General features: G+C 52.6%; 7 protein-coding genes across 7 annotated transcripts; 1 reads left to right on the top strand and 6 right to left on the bottom strand.

Moving 5' to 3' along the window:
• Positions 1-7: 7 nt before the first annotated feature.
• TRIVIDRAFT_164414 (uncharacterized protein) lies at positions 8-1,438 on the bottom strand (the record flags this gene model as incomplete). The annotated part of the gene is made up of 2 exons (XM_014093986.1): positions 8-934; positions 1,004-1,438. The coding sequence occupies 2 exons, from the start codon at positions 1,436-1,438 to the stop codon at positions 8-10; spliced, it is 1,362 nt and encodes a 453-aa protein (XP_013949461.1).
• Positions 1,439-2,747: 1,309 nt separating this feature from the next.
• TRIVIDRAFT_38248 (uncharacterized protein) lies at positions 2,748-5,520 on the bottom strand (the record flags this gene model as incomplete). The annotated part of the gene is made up of 3 exons (XM_014093987.1): positions 2,748-4,774; positions 4,834-5,110; positions 5,170-5,520. 3 exons carry the CDS (start codon positions 5,518-5,520, stop codon positions 2,748-2,750), a joined length of 2,655 nt encoding a protein of 884 aa, XP_013949462.1.
• Positions 5,521-8,406: 2,886 nt separating this feature from the next.
• On the bottom strand, positions 8,407-9,773 carry TRIVIDRAFT_80124 (uncharacterized protein; the record flags this gene model as incomplete). Its single annotated transcript, XM_014093988.1, has 2 exons — positions 8,407-8,894; positions 8,959-9,773. The coding sequence occupies 2 exons, from the start codon at positions 9,731-9,733 to the stop codon at positions 8,428-8,430; spliced, it is 1,242 nt and encodes a 413-aa protein (XP_013949463.1).
• A 705-nt stretch (positions 9,774-10,478) lies between these two features.
• On the bottom strand, positions 10,479-11,552 carry TRIVIDRAFT_38075 (uncharacterized protein; the record flags this gene model as incomplete). The annotated part of the gene is made up of 1 exon (XM_014093989.1): positions 10,479-11,552. One exon carries the CDS (start codon positions 11,550-11,552, stop codon positions 10,479-10,481), a length of 1,074 nt encoding a protein of 357 aa, XP_013949464.1.
• A 956-nt stretch (positions 11,553-12,508) lies between these two features.
• Positions 12,509-13,974, bottom strand: TRIVIDRAFT_228301 (uncharacterized protein; the record flags this gene model as incomplete). The annotated part of the gene is made up of 4 exons (XM_014093990.1): positions 12,509-12,823; positions 12,890-13,469; positions 13,529-13,817; positions 13,944-13,974. The coding sequence occupies 4 exons, from the start codon at positions 13,972-13,974 to the stop codon at positions 12,509-12,511; spliced, it is 1,215 nt and encodes a 404-aa protein (XP_013949465.1).
• An 806-nt stretch (positions 13,975-14,780) lies between these two features.
• TRIVIDRAFT_38211 (uncharacterized protein) lies at positions 14,781-17,046 on the bottom strand (the record flags this gene model as incomplete). Its single annotated transcript, XM_014093991.1, has 4 exons — positions 14,781-15,290; positions 15,411-15,873; positions 15,919-16,886; positions 16,942-17,046. The coding sequence occupies 4 exons, from the start codon at positions 17,044-17,046 to the stop codon at positions 14,781-14,783; spliced, it is 2,046 nt and encodes a 681-aa protein (XP_013949466.1).
• A 1,021-nt stretch (positions 17,047-18,067) lies between these two features.
• TRIVIDRAFT_87402 (uncharacterized protein) lies at positions 18,068-18,860 on the top strand (the record flags this gene model as incomplete). The annotated part of the gene is made up of 3 exons (XM_014093992.1): positions 18,068-18,122; positions 18,214-18,298; positions 18,370-18,860. The coding sequence occupies 3 exons, from the start codon at positions 18,108-18,110 to the stop codon at positions 18,663-18,665; spliced, it is 396 nt and encodes a 131-aa protein (XP_013949467.1).
• Between the last annotated feature and the right edge of the window lie 4 nt (positions 18,861-18,864).

Raw genomic sequence — 18,864 nt, forward strand, 5'->3', positions numbered from 1 at the left:
CGCTCCCTCAATTCGTATCTGCGGTGCTTCCCTCTGCCGCCTGTTCATCGTCATCGACTTGGACAATCTTCCATCGCTTGACCGAGCCTTGCATATCGGCCCACAAGTCTGTTGGGAGAAACTCGCCGACTTCTGACCGGAAAGCCTCTCGCTCGAGACGGTCAGTTTCGAGCATCTTGTCGATAGCCTCTTGTGCTTTACGCCAAGTAGCTTGCACTTTGTCCTCGACGTTTCGGCGACGCGCAACCTCCATCAGCAAGCCGTGATAGGCGCTCGCATATCCCTCGTAAAACTCTGTCATCTGCTTCATTTCCTCAAGCTTGGTAAACACCACGTCCTTTTCCATCTCCCATCGAGTCCGAAAGTCCTCTTCAGCGGCCAGGTAGTCGGCCAGGCGGTCGCCGACTTCTCCCAGCTCAGCATATGCGTCAAGCATACCCAGGTGTGCCTTTCTAGTCTGCTCTGTCTGCTCTCCTAAATCCGCATACTTGTGCTCCACCTCGGCAAGATGCTCTTGGATATCATGGACGACGCCTTCCACCAGCTGCGCATCATGTATGACCACTCGTAGCATTTCGGCCCGATCTTCTGCCGTTTGCGGTTCGAGGTCGGATCGGTTGGATTCCTGCTCGGCAATGACGCCCGATATCGAGACACTCTCGCCGCCTTGAGATTGGGTAACCTCGGCGGCCTTCCTGCGGGCCAAGGCTGCCGCTCCCTCGGTCGTCCGTATTGCAGTAACGCACATGTCGAAATGCTGCGTCAGGGATGCTAACGATTCGGCCATGGTGGCTGAGTGCTCGAACAGGTCCAGCAGCAGTTTTGATGCAGGTTCTTGAGATTCAGGCATTGCCACATTGTCGATGATTTTCTTAATGTTTCGAATGTCGGTTTCGAGCCGGAGGAGGTCACCGTCAAATGAAAGCTGGATCGCCTATGGCATCACACATCAAGGTCAGCAAATGAACAGCGTCCAAGCGTATATCAAACTCAGACCACATACCTGCAGCTCCTCTATACACTGCTTCATGGCGTTCCGCATCCCGTGGACGCTCCCCTCATCGACAAAGTCCAGCAGGCTCTTCCTGGCCTCCCCCTTGGGCCGCAACGTCGTGTCAACCGGCGTCGTCCTCAGCATATCCATGGTGCTCTTGAGCTGGCCGTCAACTTCGTCCATCCGCCTGACCAGCTTCACAAAGTCCTTCTTCCCCCATTCGCACGTCGCCTGCAGGCTCTTGCCCACTCGCCCCAGAATCAGCACCTGGTCGGCAATGGCATTTCGCAGAAACCCCGTCTGGGCCGCCAGCATGACCGTGTCTTCGTGCGACTGCCGCGCCGCCGTGACGATTTCGTCGGCACGCAGCACCAGCGTCATCGACGACAGCGATCGCTTCGATACCAGCAGATGGTTGACGAGCGTATCGACCGAGATGGCCATGTGGTCGCTTGACGGCCGCAGCGAGCCGGCCGACGACGAGCCCGGACTGCGCCGAGTCGAAGCCGCAGGTGAAACAGCAGCCATGGCGAGATGTGTCGTGTATCGCAGAATCCGGAGTCGTCAACGTCTCAATGGAAGGATGCCTCAGGCTACATGATGAGCCCAGCCAGAGATAAGGTCAAGTCGACAAAAGGACGAAGCAGAGCGAACGTGACTCGATGGGAGCTCGACTTCTGGGGAGGCCGATAAGACGCTGATAAGCACCTGGCGTCATGCCGGTGTGAAACCTACTGCTGTTAGTGCTGAAGCGCTCCCTGCAGCAGGCTGTGGTGCTGCGATGAGCGCCTCCCTCTGCAGGTACAGATACTCACCGATACACCGTAGGCAGCAGCGGGTTGCTTGGCACTGGTACATGGCAGCCCCTGACAGGTGCGCTAGCTTCACTAACGGGCTAGCAGGCTTAGCGCTGGTCGAGTCCCCGAATCGGTGTGACGCAATGAACTGGAATGCGGAAAGGCAAAATTGCAGCCTCAACTGTGTACATGTAGACTCGGGCATTGGTGGCTGGAGTTGAATATAGTTGCCTACATGTGCATGTATTTACCCAAGATGGCGTTATGAAGGCATTGGTATTTGAGTTCATTCTTTCTCAACACTTTGCATACATCTCAAGACATACGCAAGTACCTAGGTTAAAAAACGAGGCACTTCTCAACTCAATCCTTTCAGACTACCACCAAAGAAGAGAACCATTGTTCCAGTCCTTTGTTCAAGATATTGGCAAGTTCTCACTCCATCAGTCTAATAACCCGAATCCGGCATGTCCGTTGATAGATTTCAATTTCGTCTTTGTTGTTCTTTCATCCATATCCATAGCCTCCCTGCAGTCTGTCAGGTAATTAGTGCGCCTCCTTCATCCACTCCCCTTCCCACAGAAGAGGGCGACTCCAAAGCTGCTCCGAAGCATATCAACCGTGGTGCAATAGTGCCATTGTCACTGCAGTAAAGAGACTTTCAGAAGTAGTAATGGTTTGCTCTCCACAGTGATGATCCAAGATTTGGTCAAAAAGAAAACCTAAACAAATAAACGGGGGAGTGTCATGACATATAGCTATTCACACTCTAGAGTATTTCTATCCATTAAATTCCAATATCAAGAAAGTTGGGATGCTATATTAATACAGGTAATCTTCAAGAAACAACGTCTCTATAGAAACCATCTTCTATCTCTAACAAGTCTCGTCTTGTCTAACTAAATCATGGCGCATCATCTATGCGAAACATCAAACATGGCTGTCGCATACGAAAATCACTTTAACAAAAGACCATTGCTTCCTCCATTCTCCTCTCCAAGTCCAACACCGCCGGCATTATTCTGCGCATTATCAAGATCAGCCTGGCCCTTCAGGCCCATGCCGTCAAGCTCACCACCTTCCATTACAGTCAACAGCTCCAGCTCAGAGTCTTTGGAATAGACACGAATGCCAACAATGCAAACAGCATTCCACGGTGCCGGCATCTTCTCCTCCTCCGTATCGTAGTCGTCCCGCGCTGCAGGGCTGGGATACGGGAACTGTCTGGGCTTGCGGGTGTAATCATCGCTGCTATAAAGCTCTTCCCAGTCTTCAACGGGAGAGTCGGATGAGTCTCCATCCGATTCTTCCGCAGCTGCGGTATCTGCAGCTGGTGTTGTCTTTTCCTCAGCGTCGGCGACTGGCTTGGGTTCGTCGGCTGCAGGAGGAGCTCCACTAATCGGTGGCACGTCTTCCTTCTTCTCATCCGAAGGGAAGATGCTGGCTTCCTCTGACTTTGGAGTGTCTGTGGGTGAACCGCTAGAGTCAGAATCAGAGCCATCGTCGTTGAGTGAAATCTTGCCGACATCGATGGCATCGATTGAAGCGGCCAGAGAATCCTTCTCTTCGACATCGTCAGCCTTTTGCTTGCTCTCAACCGTGGGCTCGACAACAGCGGCTTGCTTCTCCTCTGCTGCCTTCTTCTTGAGCTCTCGCTTTCGCTCCTTCTTCTCGCCGTTCTTCTGCTTCTGCTTCTTGGTCACTTCACGGCTGATGTGACGCCTCTCCCACTGCCTGCGACGCTCCTGCTGGCGGCACGAGGAAGCCTTTTGTTGATCTCGCTGCTTGCGAATCTTGGCAACCTTGTCCATATGCTCCCATGCCTTGCTGTGTGCCAAGTCATAGGCATATCCCACCTGCGCAAGCTTCTCATTCTCGACTCGACCTTTGCTTTCTCTCTTGACCACCTCCTCCACGGACGGCTGCTCTTGGTCACGCTGGCCGGTTACCTTGAGATAAACGGTGTAATTTCCAGACGGAAGATCTGGGAGCTCGACAGAAACGGATCGCTTCATGAAGTAATTACCGTGGGATCGGACAATGTAATCCTCCGCATCAGGCCGATCTTCGTAATGAAGGCGGAAGTGGAGGCGGAAGCTATACTGCCCCTGGAGGCCTTTAAAGTATCTCCCATCCAACTGAGACAGGACGAGAATCAGTGGCGAGTCCTTGGTCAGCTTGATGCGGAACTTTTCGTGGTACTCGGCCTTCCATGGAACGTCGACTCCGATCCATCTCTGGCAGCAGCGCCAGTCGGGATCCCTGAATAGGCGAGTCCGGTCAAAGTGGGTGTATTTGCGGACCAAGTCTTCAAAGGAAATCCAAAAGACCGAGTCACTGCCAAACTTGTGTCCCAACTCCTCTTGGACTTCGGTGGTCCACTCCTTGGAGCCATCGCTCCATGGACCCTCCCAAAGGCCCTTGCGGATTTCTCCCCAGGGGTTACGGAGCTTTACTAGGCGTTGGCCTGACTTGAGGGTGCGGGCATCGGTGACAACGTAGGCGTGGGCTTCGCTAATGCCATCACGCTGGCCGTAACCATAGTCCAATAGACCCGCCGAGCAACCAAACATGAACTCCTTATTGACCTTAGACATTTCATTGTCCCAAAAGGCATCGAGGTCCAGAATATCAGACGAGAGCAGCTCCGTGGTGACTCCACCAGAGAGATCCTCCAGACCCTCTCCGATCCAGCCACCCGAAAGCGAGGCATAGTCTCCATGAGCTTTTGCGTAAGCTTTCTCGAGGAGCGGTACCCAGGTCTCGTTCTCGTCCTTGTTTTGGGCAAAGAACAGTGCCTTGGAGCCAGTCTGATATGTCTTTCTATAGACGGCTTCAACGTCTTCGCGGTCGATCTGCTGGAGGAGGTCACGCTGCATGCTCGGCGAGTCCCAGGTAGGAGACTTGAGATACAGCTTGTCGTCGACAATTGAGTAGACCCACTCTCCATCCCTATAGAAGAGAAATCCATAAATACCGATTTCTGCCAAAAAAGTTAGCATCGTCACCGTGTGCAATGTTTTCAGAGCATCTCTATCTTACTGGTATCATAAGCGACACAACAGCGCGGCACGCCGCCTTCGACGCTTGCCAATGCAGTAAAGCTGGACATCAGCCAGCAATCTCCGAGGCCTCCCTGCTTGACGTCGCTTCCGTTGACATCCTTCATGAATGTGGGCTTATCGTAAATCTCATGAACTCTCTTGACAGCCTTTGGGACGACGGCTTTGGAGCCCAGCAAAGTAGATCTGCTAATCTCGAATTTATTGCTGCCAATGTAGTTGAGAGTGTTGCCCTTTTCGTACTTCAAGTCCCAGTCCTAGCAAAAATTGTTAGCTCGTCCATGTACAAGGAGCAATTGTCTAGGTGGTCACTCACCAGATCCCAACCAGGGTCACGGTATCTCATGTTGACTCGTTTGCACTCCTGAACAATCTTTTGGACTTTGCGTCCACATTCTTCGGCAGCCCGCTCGTACCCTTCGGAGAGCAGCTCATTGGGCCGATCCAATCCCGACCGCGGTGCGACAACGGGGTCGAAGGGAAGCACTGAAAGGGCCTTGTGAAACTTGCGGTTTGAAAACTTCTTCCATATCTTGTTGATGGACTGCTGGGGCGGCAGTCTCTTCTTCCGCTTCTTCTTCTGGTCTTGGTTGTTGCCTGACGAGGCCGGCTGCGAGCGTGGACGACGGGGGTCGTCCGACTCTTCGGAAGAGCTGTAACCATGCATCTTTGGTCTATATTCTATCGCTGAGAATCAAAACTGCAAAAGACAGGTACTCTAAAGAGTGGTGGATGAACCGTGAAAGAATGGCAATGATATGGAGGAAAGGATCCAGGACTAAGGCCGGAGTTCGGGGGGGAGGCCATATATACGCCCTCACAAATTTTCTTCTAGTCTCAAACCTTCCTTATCCCACGGAGACTGCCTAACTTTCGGACGAGCGCGAGGCAAATCCGGTGTGGCTTTGCGACTTTCACCGACAACAGAGATGGACAGCCATTTGCCATATCAGACAAAGAGGCCTCTGACCCATGCTAGGCCCAACCTCTAGTTGCAGCCGCCGGCTTTCAGATCTGTATGTACATACACTTGTGGGGTGCGCTATCGGCCGGGGCCTGGATGGGGAGCCGCCATGGGTGTCCGTGTTTTGATACTGTATGGGGTATCCTATGGCTCAGACAAAGAAGACGCTAAAGCCCATGTTGAATGAAGTGCTTCAGGCCGCCATGAGTTGTTCTGGGTGAGCCATCAAAGGCGGCAGTTGATCATTGGGCAGACGCTGCTGCCGAAGGATCTCTCCGCATGAAACCATTTATTACACGACAGTCCCCTCCAATTATTTTCTCACCAAGGCTTTGTCAACTATCCTTCCGGAAGCGGTGCTCGGAAATGCCAGAAGATGGTGGACAAGCGCATTGACGCCTAAACGAGGTGTGTGTATATGTAAATGTGTACTGTGTCTCGTCACCGTGAGTAGCGTGGAAGCCATGTATGTAATCACGCCGTTTCTTCCCAAGACAAAGCCTTTTTGGCTGATAAATACACAGGGTGATGTGCAAAGGCTCTGTCTGGCGACCTTTGCTTGAAAGGTCTTACAACAAGCGTATCCACTGAGTCGTCGCTTGAATCCGTGGGGTCCGACATTCCCCTGACCGCAAGGGTCCCACAGCCGCCAACTGTCTAGCGGGATGAGATGGATGGCTCAAGGGATATTATTTTTCAGGGTTTTCAGGGTCCAACCACCATCACAATGGCCATCTCGTTCCCTAGGACAGAAAAGATTGACTCACCGCGGCTTCTGAAAGAGCAACGCATTGGGCAGTAGGTAAAAGGTGAGAATGCTAGAAGCGGCCATCGGGAGGAAAATATTGGCCTATCACTGCTGTGATCACGTCTTATGCTGACCACCACCATGAGCCCAACAGTAACGCAGTGCATAAGTGCAGTCTGGCTCCTTGCATACCGCGGCTCGTTTTCCAGGCTGATCAGACAAAAGAGGGACAGTGTGACTGGGAATTGATCACGCTTGGCTATTGGCAATAGCCCGCATGAGATCAACATTGCCACACTTCCGACGCCGGGGAGGCTAAAGTATCGCCTGGACAGTATGGACGGAGTTGACTGCGGCCCTCGCAAGCGCCGCCAGAATGCTCCCATCCCCTCCTATTGCATTCTTCCGCTCTCGTGTCAGAATGGAGGGCGCCCGTAAGATACCTTCTCCTTCAGGATTGATCGACGGCTTCGCAATCGACGCTCTCCGAAATGCTGACCGACACCGAATGCCCGAAAGGAAGCGTATCTGCCCCAACACATGGCGCTTAAGCGCAATCACGATCTCATCCCGTTTGATACCCGAAACTCGGGCTCTTGGGCAATGGCTTCACAATGCCATAGTGCCCGACAAAGGATTGCTAGTACTGTAAAGCATCTCACCTCAACCGAAACGCCACCACTAAGAACCCGAGAGAATATCGTGGTTGACCGCCAAACGAGGGAGAACGTCTATTGCAAATAGCGGCCACACCGACAACGAGAGGCGCAAACGAGAGGCGCAAACGGTCGTCAGAGGCCACACCAAGCACAAGGTACCCCCAGGTAGTCGGTACGCAGGCGCTGGAGCAGAAACACGAGCATCGAGAGCCGAGAAACGTCGCCTCAACCTCCGGGGAACGCCTGGAAGACCCTGACAGCCGCCACCAGGACAGTTCCCCACCATCCAGTGCTGACGAGACAGTGCGCAATTGCAGAAGCACGTGGCAGCATTGCCAGTGCCAGTGCCGGTTTTCTCCTCAGCTGCACATCGAGGCCGATGAATCAGGGCGGCAGCCTTGCTGGCTCGATCGTATCCAGAAATAGGGCGTAGGCAGCCGAATCTGGGGGAGGCTGAATCCGAACTGCACGTCAGAGGCAAGGCTGAATTGCTGGGGATGGAGGAGAAGCAGCATCGTCCAGGGCAAAAGCTGAAAGGGCGCAAGCAGGCAGAATTCACTGCTGGTAGCGAATAGCGACCGGGAATCAATTACTAAGACGGGCGGTGGCGCCTTACAGCGGCCATGGCGGGCGCGGATTCCCTTCTTGGGGGCTTCCAGAACCCCTGCATGGCGATAAGGTTTTCTCTTATCGGGCTGCCTCCGAAGACGGGCCTCGGGCGTGTGTCAGTGAATGATTCATTTTTTTCTCTCTCTCTCTCGTGGATGGCAATTTGATTACAGATGTCGAGGGGGGCACTGTGCGGTTATTGCCAATTGACCTTGATATCTGTTCATGTTGCGGACTAGGGGTTCTTTGCCATGAAGTCGTTAGTGCTTCTGATGAGCGCTAACAAGATGAACTTGCGATGGGCTGTTATGAAAGCTGTAAAACCATAAGAACGATTCAAAATGGTTTATTTGTGTAGACGTCATACCCAAAGAGCTGTCGTTTTAACTCAGAACTGGCAAATAAACTTCCCTTCTCGCTACGGGAGTTACTATCAAGACGGGCCAGAAGCTCATCTCTTCAATACAAATATACACTACTCTCCTAGCTAGCTACATACACAGTCACAGACAGAGAAACAAGGTTCAAAAAATACTATAAACATTGTTTACAGTATCTTATTTAAATCATAATGGTAATTTAATTTTCTTATTCCTAACAACTCGCAACTTGTGTACTCGCCGTCTTTGGATGCGGAGCCTGCTCCTCCAAAGCCCCCGTCAAGCGCTCTCTGTCAGTTTCAACTTCAGCTTCCTCATCCTCATCCACTCTCACAACCAACACATCCGTGTTCCTCCTCTCCACACGTCTCCTCCACGGTCCGTAAACCAAAACGGATCCAAGCCCAACAATGACAAAAAGCCCACATATGCTCCCGCCAATAATGTCAAAGTGGTCGCCAACAGCCGAGACACCGTCCCAGAAGCGGCCCGTCGGATTGGCCACGTTCTGCGCCAGCGACAAGACCTGGATGATGCCGATAAATGCAGATACAACAACTGTAATGCCGGTGAGGACGATGGAGTAGTACAAAATGGCAACGATATCCCGTGAAAAGGCCTTGGACGTATATAGCGCCATCATCAATGCTCCGTCTGTGCTATCTACAAGACACATGCCGGCTAAAAGAAGCACATGAATGTTAGAAGTCAGAGCAGTAGCATTCTAGTCGTCAAACAAACTCACATGTAAATAGAATCGGGAAAATGAGAATCAGCCAGATGCTCGTCCCCTGCACAGCCTGGATGCTCGCAATTCCCAGCACGGCAATCTCTGAGCTCGTATCGAACCCAAGTCCAAAAACCACGCCCAGCGGATACATCTTCCACGGCCGATCAATCGTTTTGAGGAACACTCTCAGCAAACGAGTTATAAACCCGCCTCCCACGAGCTGAAGCTGGTCATTCGCATATGTCGTAGCAGCATCTTCACTCTCCAGACCATCTCCATCGCCATTCCTCCGCTGCGCAAGAACCTCTTTCAGCCTCTTGACTAGCTTATAAAGCACCCATCCATTCCCCAAGCACAAAATGATGAGCACCGCGGCACTGACGCTCGTTCCAATGATGTTTCCCACCCGTTGAAACCCGTCAAAGCGTTCTCGCAACGCACCGCTCGTCGCCGCCACGACAATACACGTAATGATCACAATGGTGCTGTGTCCCAGAGAGAAAAAAGTCCCCACGGTGGCTGGTCGCTGTCCGGATGCAATGAGCCGCCTCGTCATGAGGTCAATGGCAGCGATGTGATCTGCATCAAGAGCATGGCGAAGCCCCAACGCATATGAGAGTGCGGCAGACGAGATGAGCGCCGGGTGGAAGTGGAGGACGATGCCGACGGCGATCCAGACGAGGGCATTGACGGTGATGAGGATGGCAATGATGCGGATGCTGTTGGAAGGAATGGCGTGAAGAAATTTGGGTTTGGGGGGGAGTCTGATCAAGGGAAGCCGGAGGGGCATGATTGATAAAGCGGGATTCTCGCTTTTCGGCTTCTCTTGAACCAGCAACTGTTATGGGAGAGGATAATAAGCAACTAGATTTTGGCACTTTCACTTTCACTTTATGGATGGAGGCAACCCCTCTCCTCCGTTTTAGGGTTGTGTCTGTAAAATAGCCGCAAATGCTGCACACGGCACGACATTGAAGTTTTGATACTGGCACACGCAGATATCAGTGTTGCATCACCAAACCAAGACTAATAATAAGTGTGTGCCCCGCCTATGATTTGCTGATAAGGATGGGGGAGAGTTGGAGCTAAGATCGCGATACAGTTTAGTATGGAGATAGCTAGACGGCGTTGTGTAATACCACTTATAGCGCTTACACATCTTATCTACACAGTCGTGGAGAAGGCTTTAAATGACAAGTGGGAGTCTCAGTTATTATATACATCTGAGATTCATCGCCTCAAGGCAGATTAAACAATATTGAATAATTCCATTCAGACTCGACAGCTGAAAAAGAGAGAGAAAAAGAAGCCAGTAAATGCGGGGAAGATGGGGTACTCGAGTCAGTCACCCGACCTGCAATCAATATATATGAATGAGACACCAACTCACGATAGTTACACCGGGCCCCAATACAAGATATCTCTGCTTGCTCCATATCATCCAACGCCATCATATTAATGCCTTTTGAAATTAAATCATTTTAAAAAAAAAAAAATCATATCCCCAGCAAGACACCACAGATTCCCTTCCTCAATCACTCCACAGCCAACCCTTCAACCCCAACCTTGCTCGCCTCCTCATTCAACGCATCAATCTCAGCCCTCACCAGCGGAATCCCCGTCCTCTCCCTCTCCCGCTGCGTCAACTGCTCAATCTCCCCCGGGAAATAAATCCTCTCCACCCCCGCCGCCTTGTCCGATCCCACCACCCGTCCGTACAAATACTCCATCCTGCCCCGGAACTCGTCCAGGTCCATGAACAGATCCGGCTTCACAGCAACCAGAAAGTGTCCCACGTCCGCCGGCTTCGAAGGGTCATACGGATTCGTCACATGCCCCGCAAACGCAGAGCCGGACAAGACGCCCGAAAACACATCCATCATGATGGCCAGTGCCGACCCCTTCGGCCCGCCCATCGGCAGCATCACGCCGCCCAGCGCCGCCTCCGGATCGTCCGTCGGCCGGCCGTCTGCGTCCAGCGCCCAATCCATCGGAATCTTCTCGCCTCGCCTCTTCGCCTTGTAAATCTTGCCCCGTGCCGCCACCGACGGCGCCATGTCCAGGATGAAGTTCTCCATGTCTCCCTTGCCCGGCGCGCCGCACGCAATCGGCGACACACCCATGAGCTTTTCCCGTCCGCCCCACGCAGGCAGCGCAGGGCTCGAGTTTGTAAAGACGAGGCTCATCATATCGGCGTCCAGCGCCTGCTGCACCACCCACGCGCTCATGCCAAAGTGATTCGAGTGCTTGACGCTCACCATGCCAATGCCGTAAACTTTTGCTGCCTCAATGGCCGCCGCCATGCCCATGTGAGCGGCCACAAAGCCAAAGCCGTTGCGTCCATCGACCTGGGCGACGACGGGCGTCACTTGCTTCAGCTCCGGCTGTGCTCCGGCATCCAAGACACCCTGTCGGATCCGCTCCATGTACGAAGGAATACGGTTCATGCCATGCGTATCAACGCCTCGTAGATCAGCAGCCACGAGACAGCGTGCAACGATGGCGGCGTTGTCGAGGGACACGCCGTTGCCCTGTAGAATCTCCTTGACGAGACGACGGGCCTCTTCAGCGGCGATAAAGATTTTCGGCGCGCTTTCTGCTTCAGGCATTTTGTATATGGTTCAATTCAAACTGGATTCAAACGATATGTTCGGCTTCAGAGAGAAATGTAATGAATAATTAGACAGTCAGCTCGTTTCACTGCCTAGCGGACATGATGTTAGTCCAAGATGGCGGGGCTCCAACAGCGATCTCGGGCCCGGCGCGGAGATCGAAATTCCCAACAAGTAAATAGGCATTGATTCATGTAACTCACCTGGCAACAATCCCAAAACGATGAATCATTTCTATCAAGAAGGATGACGAGAATTCGCCTCGGCAGGGCATGTCGTTTATTGAGGTCAAAGACCACTTCACCCCGCAATCTACGGCAAATATCCTCCGCATCGGCACTCAGCAGGCCAGCATTGCCAATTGCAGCAAAGCACAACCGCCCATTAAGATAGTACTTAATACAGGAGAAAGACAAAAAAGGGGAAGCAATTCAAAGAAAATTGATTTCAGTTGAACGTCGTACCAAAAAGAAACTGCAAAAAAGAATTTTTCAATAATGAAGGAAGGATGCGTCATCCGGAACTCGAATCCGGGCCTCAACTTTTCGTGTTAATGGAAGAGTTGAATCCTAACCCCTAGACCAATGACGCTTGTTGTTGAATAGTGGGAAACTCTTTCAACCTATATAGTACCAGCAAAATCCTCAACCTTCATTTGGCATCTCATCAATTATACTGATGCAGTGATTCGGATTCACTCAACCTCCCATAGAGAGGAAACACTTTGCATTTAACCTACCTTTATATTAGTACCTATCGCTATAACACAAGGCCTAATGAATACGGTACATATATTAATTCACATCATAAAGTCGTTTGTGTATAAGTAATACCGTCATCCTCTCTATCAAAATTGAACTCAAATCAGCCTCGATGCCGTCTGCTTCAACTCATAAAGCCCTCGTCAAGAAACACTCCCAACGCCGTCTTAGGTCTTACAAGTACCAAGCCGTCTAATTCTCCGTATACTCCAGCGGCTCCAACGCCCCCTCGCATCCCTCCCCATTCACCGGGTTACACCTCGCCGCCTTTCCCCCAGGCAGCCTCACAGCATAATCGCATCCCCACCGCGAGCTAAGCTCAAAGGCCGCAAAGTCAGTCGACACAATGTGTGCTCCCGATCTAAGCGCCCTGTTTCGTCGAGAAACATCGCATTTCTCTCCAAGGACAGTGTTGAGAGGCTCGTCCGCACGGGTGCGGACCCAGTAGTTTGCGCGGACTTGGGCCTGGATTAACTCGACGTCCGCATCTCTCACAGGATCGTTATGCTGTGATATTACATAGCCTCGTCAGCTCACACACTTGCTTCAACAGAAAATCATCGTTAGACTCACCTTTTGAAACGCACAGTCGCCCTGCCCAGGCATGCTATTCGTAAACAGCACCCTGCCCTCCAGATTCGGCCGTCCCTCGATATACGCATCCCTCACGTCATTTATCGGCCCATTGTCCATAAGGAAAAAGATTCTCCCTCTTGCGCTGTCCAGATCCGGCCAGCCGTACCTCAAGATGGATTGCTCCAGCGTCAGGCCATCTCTGCGAATGTCATCAGGTGTGATGAGCTGCGACTTGTTAAAGACCGACCGAATCTCCTCATCCACAACGTTCAAAAGGTCAGTGGTCCACGGTACCACCTTGGCGCCGCCGAGCCTTTCCCCTATGTCCTCGGCCGTCTTGAACTCCATCATCATGGGGAGAGGTACGCTATCTGGGTGCGCGTCCATCCACCTCTTGATGATGTGCAGACAGGAAACCAGCGTTGAGCAAGTGGTGTGGTAGTCTACGTCCGGTATATGTAGCACCTTTGTGCCCTTTTCCTTGAGCTTTGGATCCTTCAGCACGCCTAGCCTGGCAAACTTTCTAAGCAGAGGATCACTATACATGCCTCCATCAGGATCCGCGAGCAAGTCCAACCTGTGACCTGTTAGCAATCTCGCGTTACCCACATTATGGTCGTATTGGTGAAGGCTCACTCTAGGTTCCTCACACGCAAATACTCCAGCTGCACGTCCAGAGCGGCGTGGGAGTACTGCAGATCCACGGCCGCCGATGTGAACGCAGCTTGAAGATCGCGCTCCGCCTTGGGTGCTTCGACATGGTAGCTGTTGTGCGACCCGATAACCTGCATGTGATTCATCCGCACCGCTCCTTTTGTCCACACCAGCCCATCTCTGCCGCAATCCCACAGAAGCCCATTGTGAGAGCAGTCGCCCTTGAGGACTTTCTCGGCTGGAGGAGGAACCGCCACGGCACCAAGGGCGACTGAAGAAGACAGGTATGTCAGCTCTTGATTCCCGCAAACCACAAATAAATGAGATTGAAAAATAAAATAAAAGCAAAAGCAAGCAATGATAGATGAGATGAGTAATACGCATCCACTTCACTTACAAAGGACAGAGACGAGGTGTCGCGATATCATCGTCGCAATGCCGTCACGTGCAACTCCCTCAACTTCGGGCTTCGGATCGTCCGGCGAAACGAACACGAAAATCAATGCTCGATACGGCGTATCAGAAAAAGAAAAGAGCTCATAAGACACCTATGAATGCTCAAAGCGTGTTCTGGAATGAAGAAGAAAAGAAGAAGGAAGAAGGCGGAAATGCGCGAGTCGTTGGCAAGAGGCAAATCAGAAATAGCGGATGACACAAGTGAGACAAGCCACAGGGGCCGATGGCCGTTTTAGCAGCACTTGCGTCAACCCTCTGGTATGGAGCCCTCTGTTGATGATTCTTGCCCTCCTACTGGTCCTCTTACTGGTTGTGGCAGACTTGAAGGGACGATCATTGGCGGCCACATGATGCTTCACTCTTTCCCCTCAGCCGTGTGCCAACCACCAACAGCCGCTCTAGTATATTTATTATCACCGCCGTTGTTGGGTCCTGGAGCAGTTGATGCCGTCGTCTTGTCTTCAATGTCTTGTCTCAGCGCAGACCCCCATTTCCGGCTATGCATGTCTTGTCTTTGCTGCTGCACAGAAAAAATGGTTTCCAACCGTAGAGATCATCAGATAAAATAGTAGTGGGCGCATCCACGGCAATTATCATCTAGACTACCTACTACTATGGTTCCGTTCGCCGCGCCTAACCCGTAACTGAGGCGCCCATCCCATCCATCACCTCTCAATAGAAAGAAACAAGGGCAAGGGAAGCGAAAGCAGGACGAAAGAAAATGTCCGCTGCCTCCTTGCCGACTCGTGGTATACGTTACAATTCATACAATAATACATCACCCTTCAATGAGCTTGCTGCTCATCCGCCTCGCGCGGCCACTCCGTCGAACTCTTGAATCTCCGTCCTTCTGGCTTGTATTACCCGCTCTATTGGGCCCTCTCTTGGAAGCCCTGCCTCTCTCTTCATCCATCTCCTGTGTATCGTCTCTAGTCTCGCTCAAAAGCTTGCGACCTCTTGCCCTCCGCTCGTCGTTGGAATCGAGGAATCGATGTATCATCCTGTGATCGAGGATTCGCTCTTCTTTATCTGAAGGCCCTGTCTTATCCGTCTTGGGCCATGCGTAGCCATACAGCTTTGAGTGCCGCTCACACCTAGGGCAAGATGACCGTGTGAAATAGGCGTTCTGCTGAACAAAGTAGTCGCTGCAGTTGGTGCACTGAATCCACGCCATGTCGGGCTCCGAAAGAAGTAATGGTGTGAGCACATAGTCTCCCGGTTTGCGTAGTCGAGCTGGGGGCGGTGTTGATTGTTTGGGGATTGCGGTTCCTCGTTTACGGCGTTTTGGCTTGTCGGCACTCGTTGTCTCTACTTCTATTGTTGATTCGGCTTCGACCTCGGCTTCAGTTTCCACCTCGACGTTTGTTTCCACGTGAATCTCTGTCTCGACTTTAATTTCTGGCTGTACTTGTTCCGTCTGTGCATCTTCTGGTTCGGATATGAGCTCAAACTTTGATTCAACTACGGGCTGACCGGCGACTCGGACATTCGCCACAAAAGGATAGTATGCTTCTGCAGGATCCTCAATGGCCGAGGGATCATTGAGAATGGAAGAAATAGACATGGTTATCAGCTGCCGTGGCCTGGGGAGCGGCTGAACAGGAGCCTCTACCGGCACCATGTCGGGAGACGCACGGCTTCCCATGCTCTGGGGAGAAACTGGCTCCACTGTGATGTTGATGGTATCTTTATAAGCGTGCTGCTTTTCGTCCTTCGCAGTGTCTAAGCGTTCTGCTGAGAATCTCGGCGGCGTGTGTGCCTCTGGCTGTGGGCTCTCCTTTTCGGGCGACGCGGTATCCGTCTCCGGAGCATCCGCATGGCTGGGAGTCACGCTCCTGGTGCTCAAGGAGTCGTCAACGCTTGAGGCCGCGCTGGGAAGGGAGAGTGAATTTGACGAAGCGTTTGACGATTCGGACAAGAGCTTCAGCTTCTTGGCCGGTGTGATTGGTGGAGTTGCCATTGCGTCCATGGTTCGTTTTCGGCCGCGCGGCGTTGCTTCTGGCGCGGGAGTTGGAATCGCAGACGTGTCCTGAGCATCCTGTTTCTTCACCTTTGGCTTCGTCTTGTAAATGCGCGGCCGCATGTCGGGAGTCACCGAGGAAGTGCGCGAGGAGCCGCCAATGCTGTCGTCTCTCCGCCTTCTGCGCAGAGAGTACGTCTCTTTCCGCTCATCCTTTTCAACGCTAATTTTTACGTTGACCGCCTCATCTCCGGGCGCCCATCCATTCCTCAGCTCTTTTTCGCATGTTCGGCATAAACACTCGCAGTTATCGTCTCCAAAATAGCAATCGCTGTATGTGACTGTAATCTCCTCGCCGACTTCAATGGGCCGAGAGGCGACAATCTCGATGGTAGACTGGCTTGTGGTCATGAGCTTGGCGTTTGCGCGGCAATCGTGGTTGGCGAATCGCGCCGGTCCCATGAACAAGCTGGTGCGCTTCTTCCTAGAGCTGACGACAATGCTAAAGTCCTTTTTCCGGACGGTGATTTCCTTTTCTTCCTCGGGGGTAATGTTGATTTGTATGCCGGAAAGGTACTTGATTGTCTCATTGCGCTTAATGTATCGCCTGGCAATGACACACGCTTCGTGGGTCACAATGGTGTATCGGTTGGTGGTGCTGACCTCCCAAGGGCAGTCGGGCATGTAGATGCGAAGATATCGTCGCAGATGCTGCACAAAATCGGCCTTTTCCTTGTCCAGCTTTAGGCCATTGACATACCTCTTGAGGCCATCGACAGACGTCAACAGCCGCTTCTCGGCCGCCTCAAGGTCCTTGTTTACGACAACATCTTCCTGGATGATCTTGGCCACCTCGCCCTCCCGGATCCCCCGTGACGGATGGTAAGACGAGCGATTCTTGGGAACCGTAGTCCAATAAAAAGCCTGGCGCAAATGAGATTAGATGCCCATATTCACTTGCGTGGCGGGTTCAACTCACATGGTCGACGAGCGCATCTGTGAGAATGTCGTCGTAAGCAGCCAGTTGCGAAAGCGTCAAGCGCTGCTTCTTGGCCGTTGCCCCGGCAGCCTTTGGCGGCGCCATGTCTAGACCGGGGGTTTGTTTGCTTGCGAAGATGTCGCCAGATGCAAATCTGCAAAGCGGCCAGCAGAAGAAGAGGAAGAATCGCACACGGCGACGGAATGAGGGGTTTTCGCCGGCGACAGCAACGTAATTTTCAAGGAGCGGACAGAGAGAGCTCAAGTCAAGATTCCCTCATAACTCTAATTTCCACGCCCCGTCAGCTCTGCGCCGGCCGCTGCCACGGATGAAACACGCAGCAAGGCTCCGTAAACGTCGCAGGTCTCGCAAGCTGCCGTCGCTCCGGCGATCAGAATGCACAGCCCGAAGCGCACACGAGCGAGTTGCGCCGTCGAAGGAAGCTCTGCTCTCGTCACCTGAGGCGTCTCGACGTCATCCCTCTCAAAGCTACAGCTACCCTATCCAGCCGTGTAATAGCGAAGAAGGGAATGAAAGAGGCCAGAAAGGACGGGATAATCGAGCAAAAGCAGACGGAGCAAAAGAAATTAGGGGGAGAGAAGGGGAGGCAGAGAATCAGAAGCCAAAAAAGAAGAAGAAAAAGTGAGGCTGTTGACGTGCCTCAGAAAGGTCTCATGCCATAAAAGTGAGAAAGAGGTGAAAGTGAAAGGGGCGCCTTGCAGGAAACCGCAGCTTCATGGTTGGTCACCACACTATTCTTAGCACTAGGCTCTAGCAGGGAAAAACACGCTGCCAACAGCCAACGAGCAGCGCCGCCAGAATCAATCGGGACACGCTCTCGAGCCGCCCCCATGCCAATTTGGCTGTCCGGGCGACGGATGGAGTGTCTTTTGAAGCTCCATTTTTTCCCGTTTTTTGCCCTTTTCAGCGAGCTTGGAGAAAAGAACAGGGATTGATCCAGATTCAGCCCAGCACGGCCGAGGATTAGCCAGAGCTAGAAACTACCTAGAGTCACCGACCAGCTGGTTCCGAAGCACGTGACATCGAAAAGTCTCAATCCCGCCAGAGGTGGGTTTTTGGCGATGGCTTCATGATCGATTGGCTTGAGCTCTGCATTGTTGTTGCTGCTGCTGCTGCTGCTGCTATTTCTTAGTGGTCCCGTCACGATGATTCAATTAAAGGTGAGCAGCTGCATCTCCATCATCTCTTGTCTTGCTTGTTCGCTCCCGATGCAAACAGCTGTGCAATGTGCTAACTCCTCGCCTCACATAGACGATGCTCAACTGCATCGACAACTCGGGCGCCGCCCTTGTCGAATGCGCCCTCGTCGTCGGCCAGAAGCGACACGCCAGGATAGGTACTACACCCAAGAACCCCGCGACTGCCTCAATCTCCCGACGACACCATTTCTAACCCTTCCCACCCCAGGTGACCGTATCGTCGTCGTCGTCCAGGAGCAGCGCGGCTCCTCCTCCTCCGGCATGGCTGGCATCTCCGCCGCCGCAAAGGTCAAGCGCGGCGATATCCGTCACGCCGTTGTCGTCCGCACCAGATACCCCACGCAACGCCGTGACGGCACCGTCGTGCGCTTCGACGACAACGCCTGCGTCCTGCTCAACAAGTCGGGCGATCCCGTCGGCACTCGAATCAACGGCGCTGTGGGCGCCGAGCTGAAGCGCAAGAAGTGGAGCAAGATCCTGTCCATGGCACCCATGCAGGCATAAGGAGGAAAGGGGATGATTCGAAGGAGAAGACCAGAGCAGAGGAGGATAGAAAAGAGAGACTGGATAGATATCAAAAATGCGGGAGGGGCAATGGTGTCGTCTCCATGTACGAGCTGGGATCATGTACGATTACGAAATACTCTCTGGTGGCATTTACTTTACATGGCGTTTACGAAATGAGACATTTTTATCTACAAGG

Source organism: Trichoderma virens (genome assembly GCF_000170995.1).
Source record: "Trichoderma virens Gv29-8 chromosome Unknown TRIVIscaffold_92, whole genome shotgun sequence".
In the NCBI taxonomy this organism is placed as follows: domain Eukaryota; kingdom Fungi; phylum Ascomycota; class Sordariomycetes; order Hypocreales; family Hypocreaceae; genus Trichoderma; species Trichoderma virens.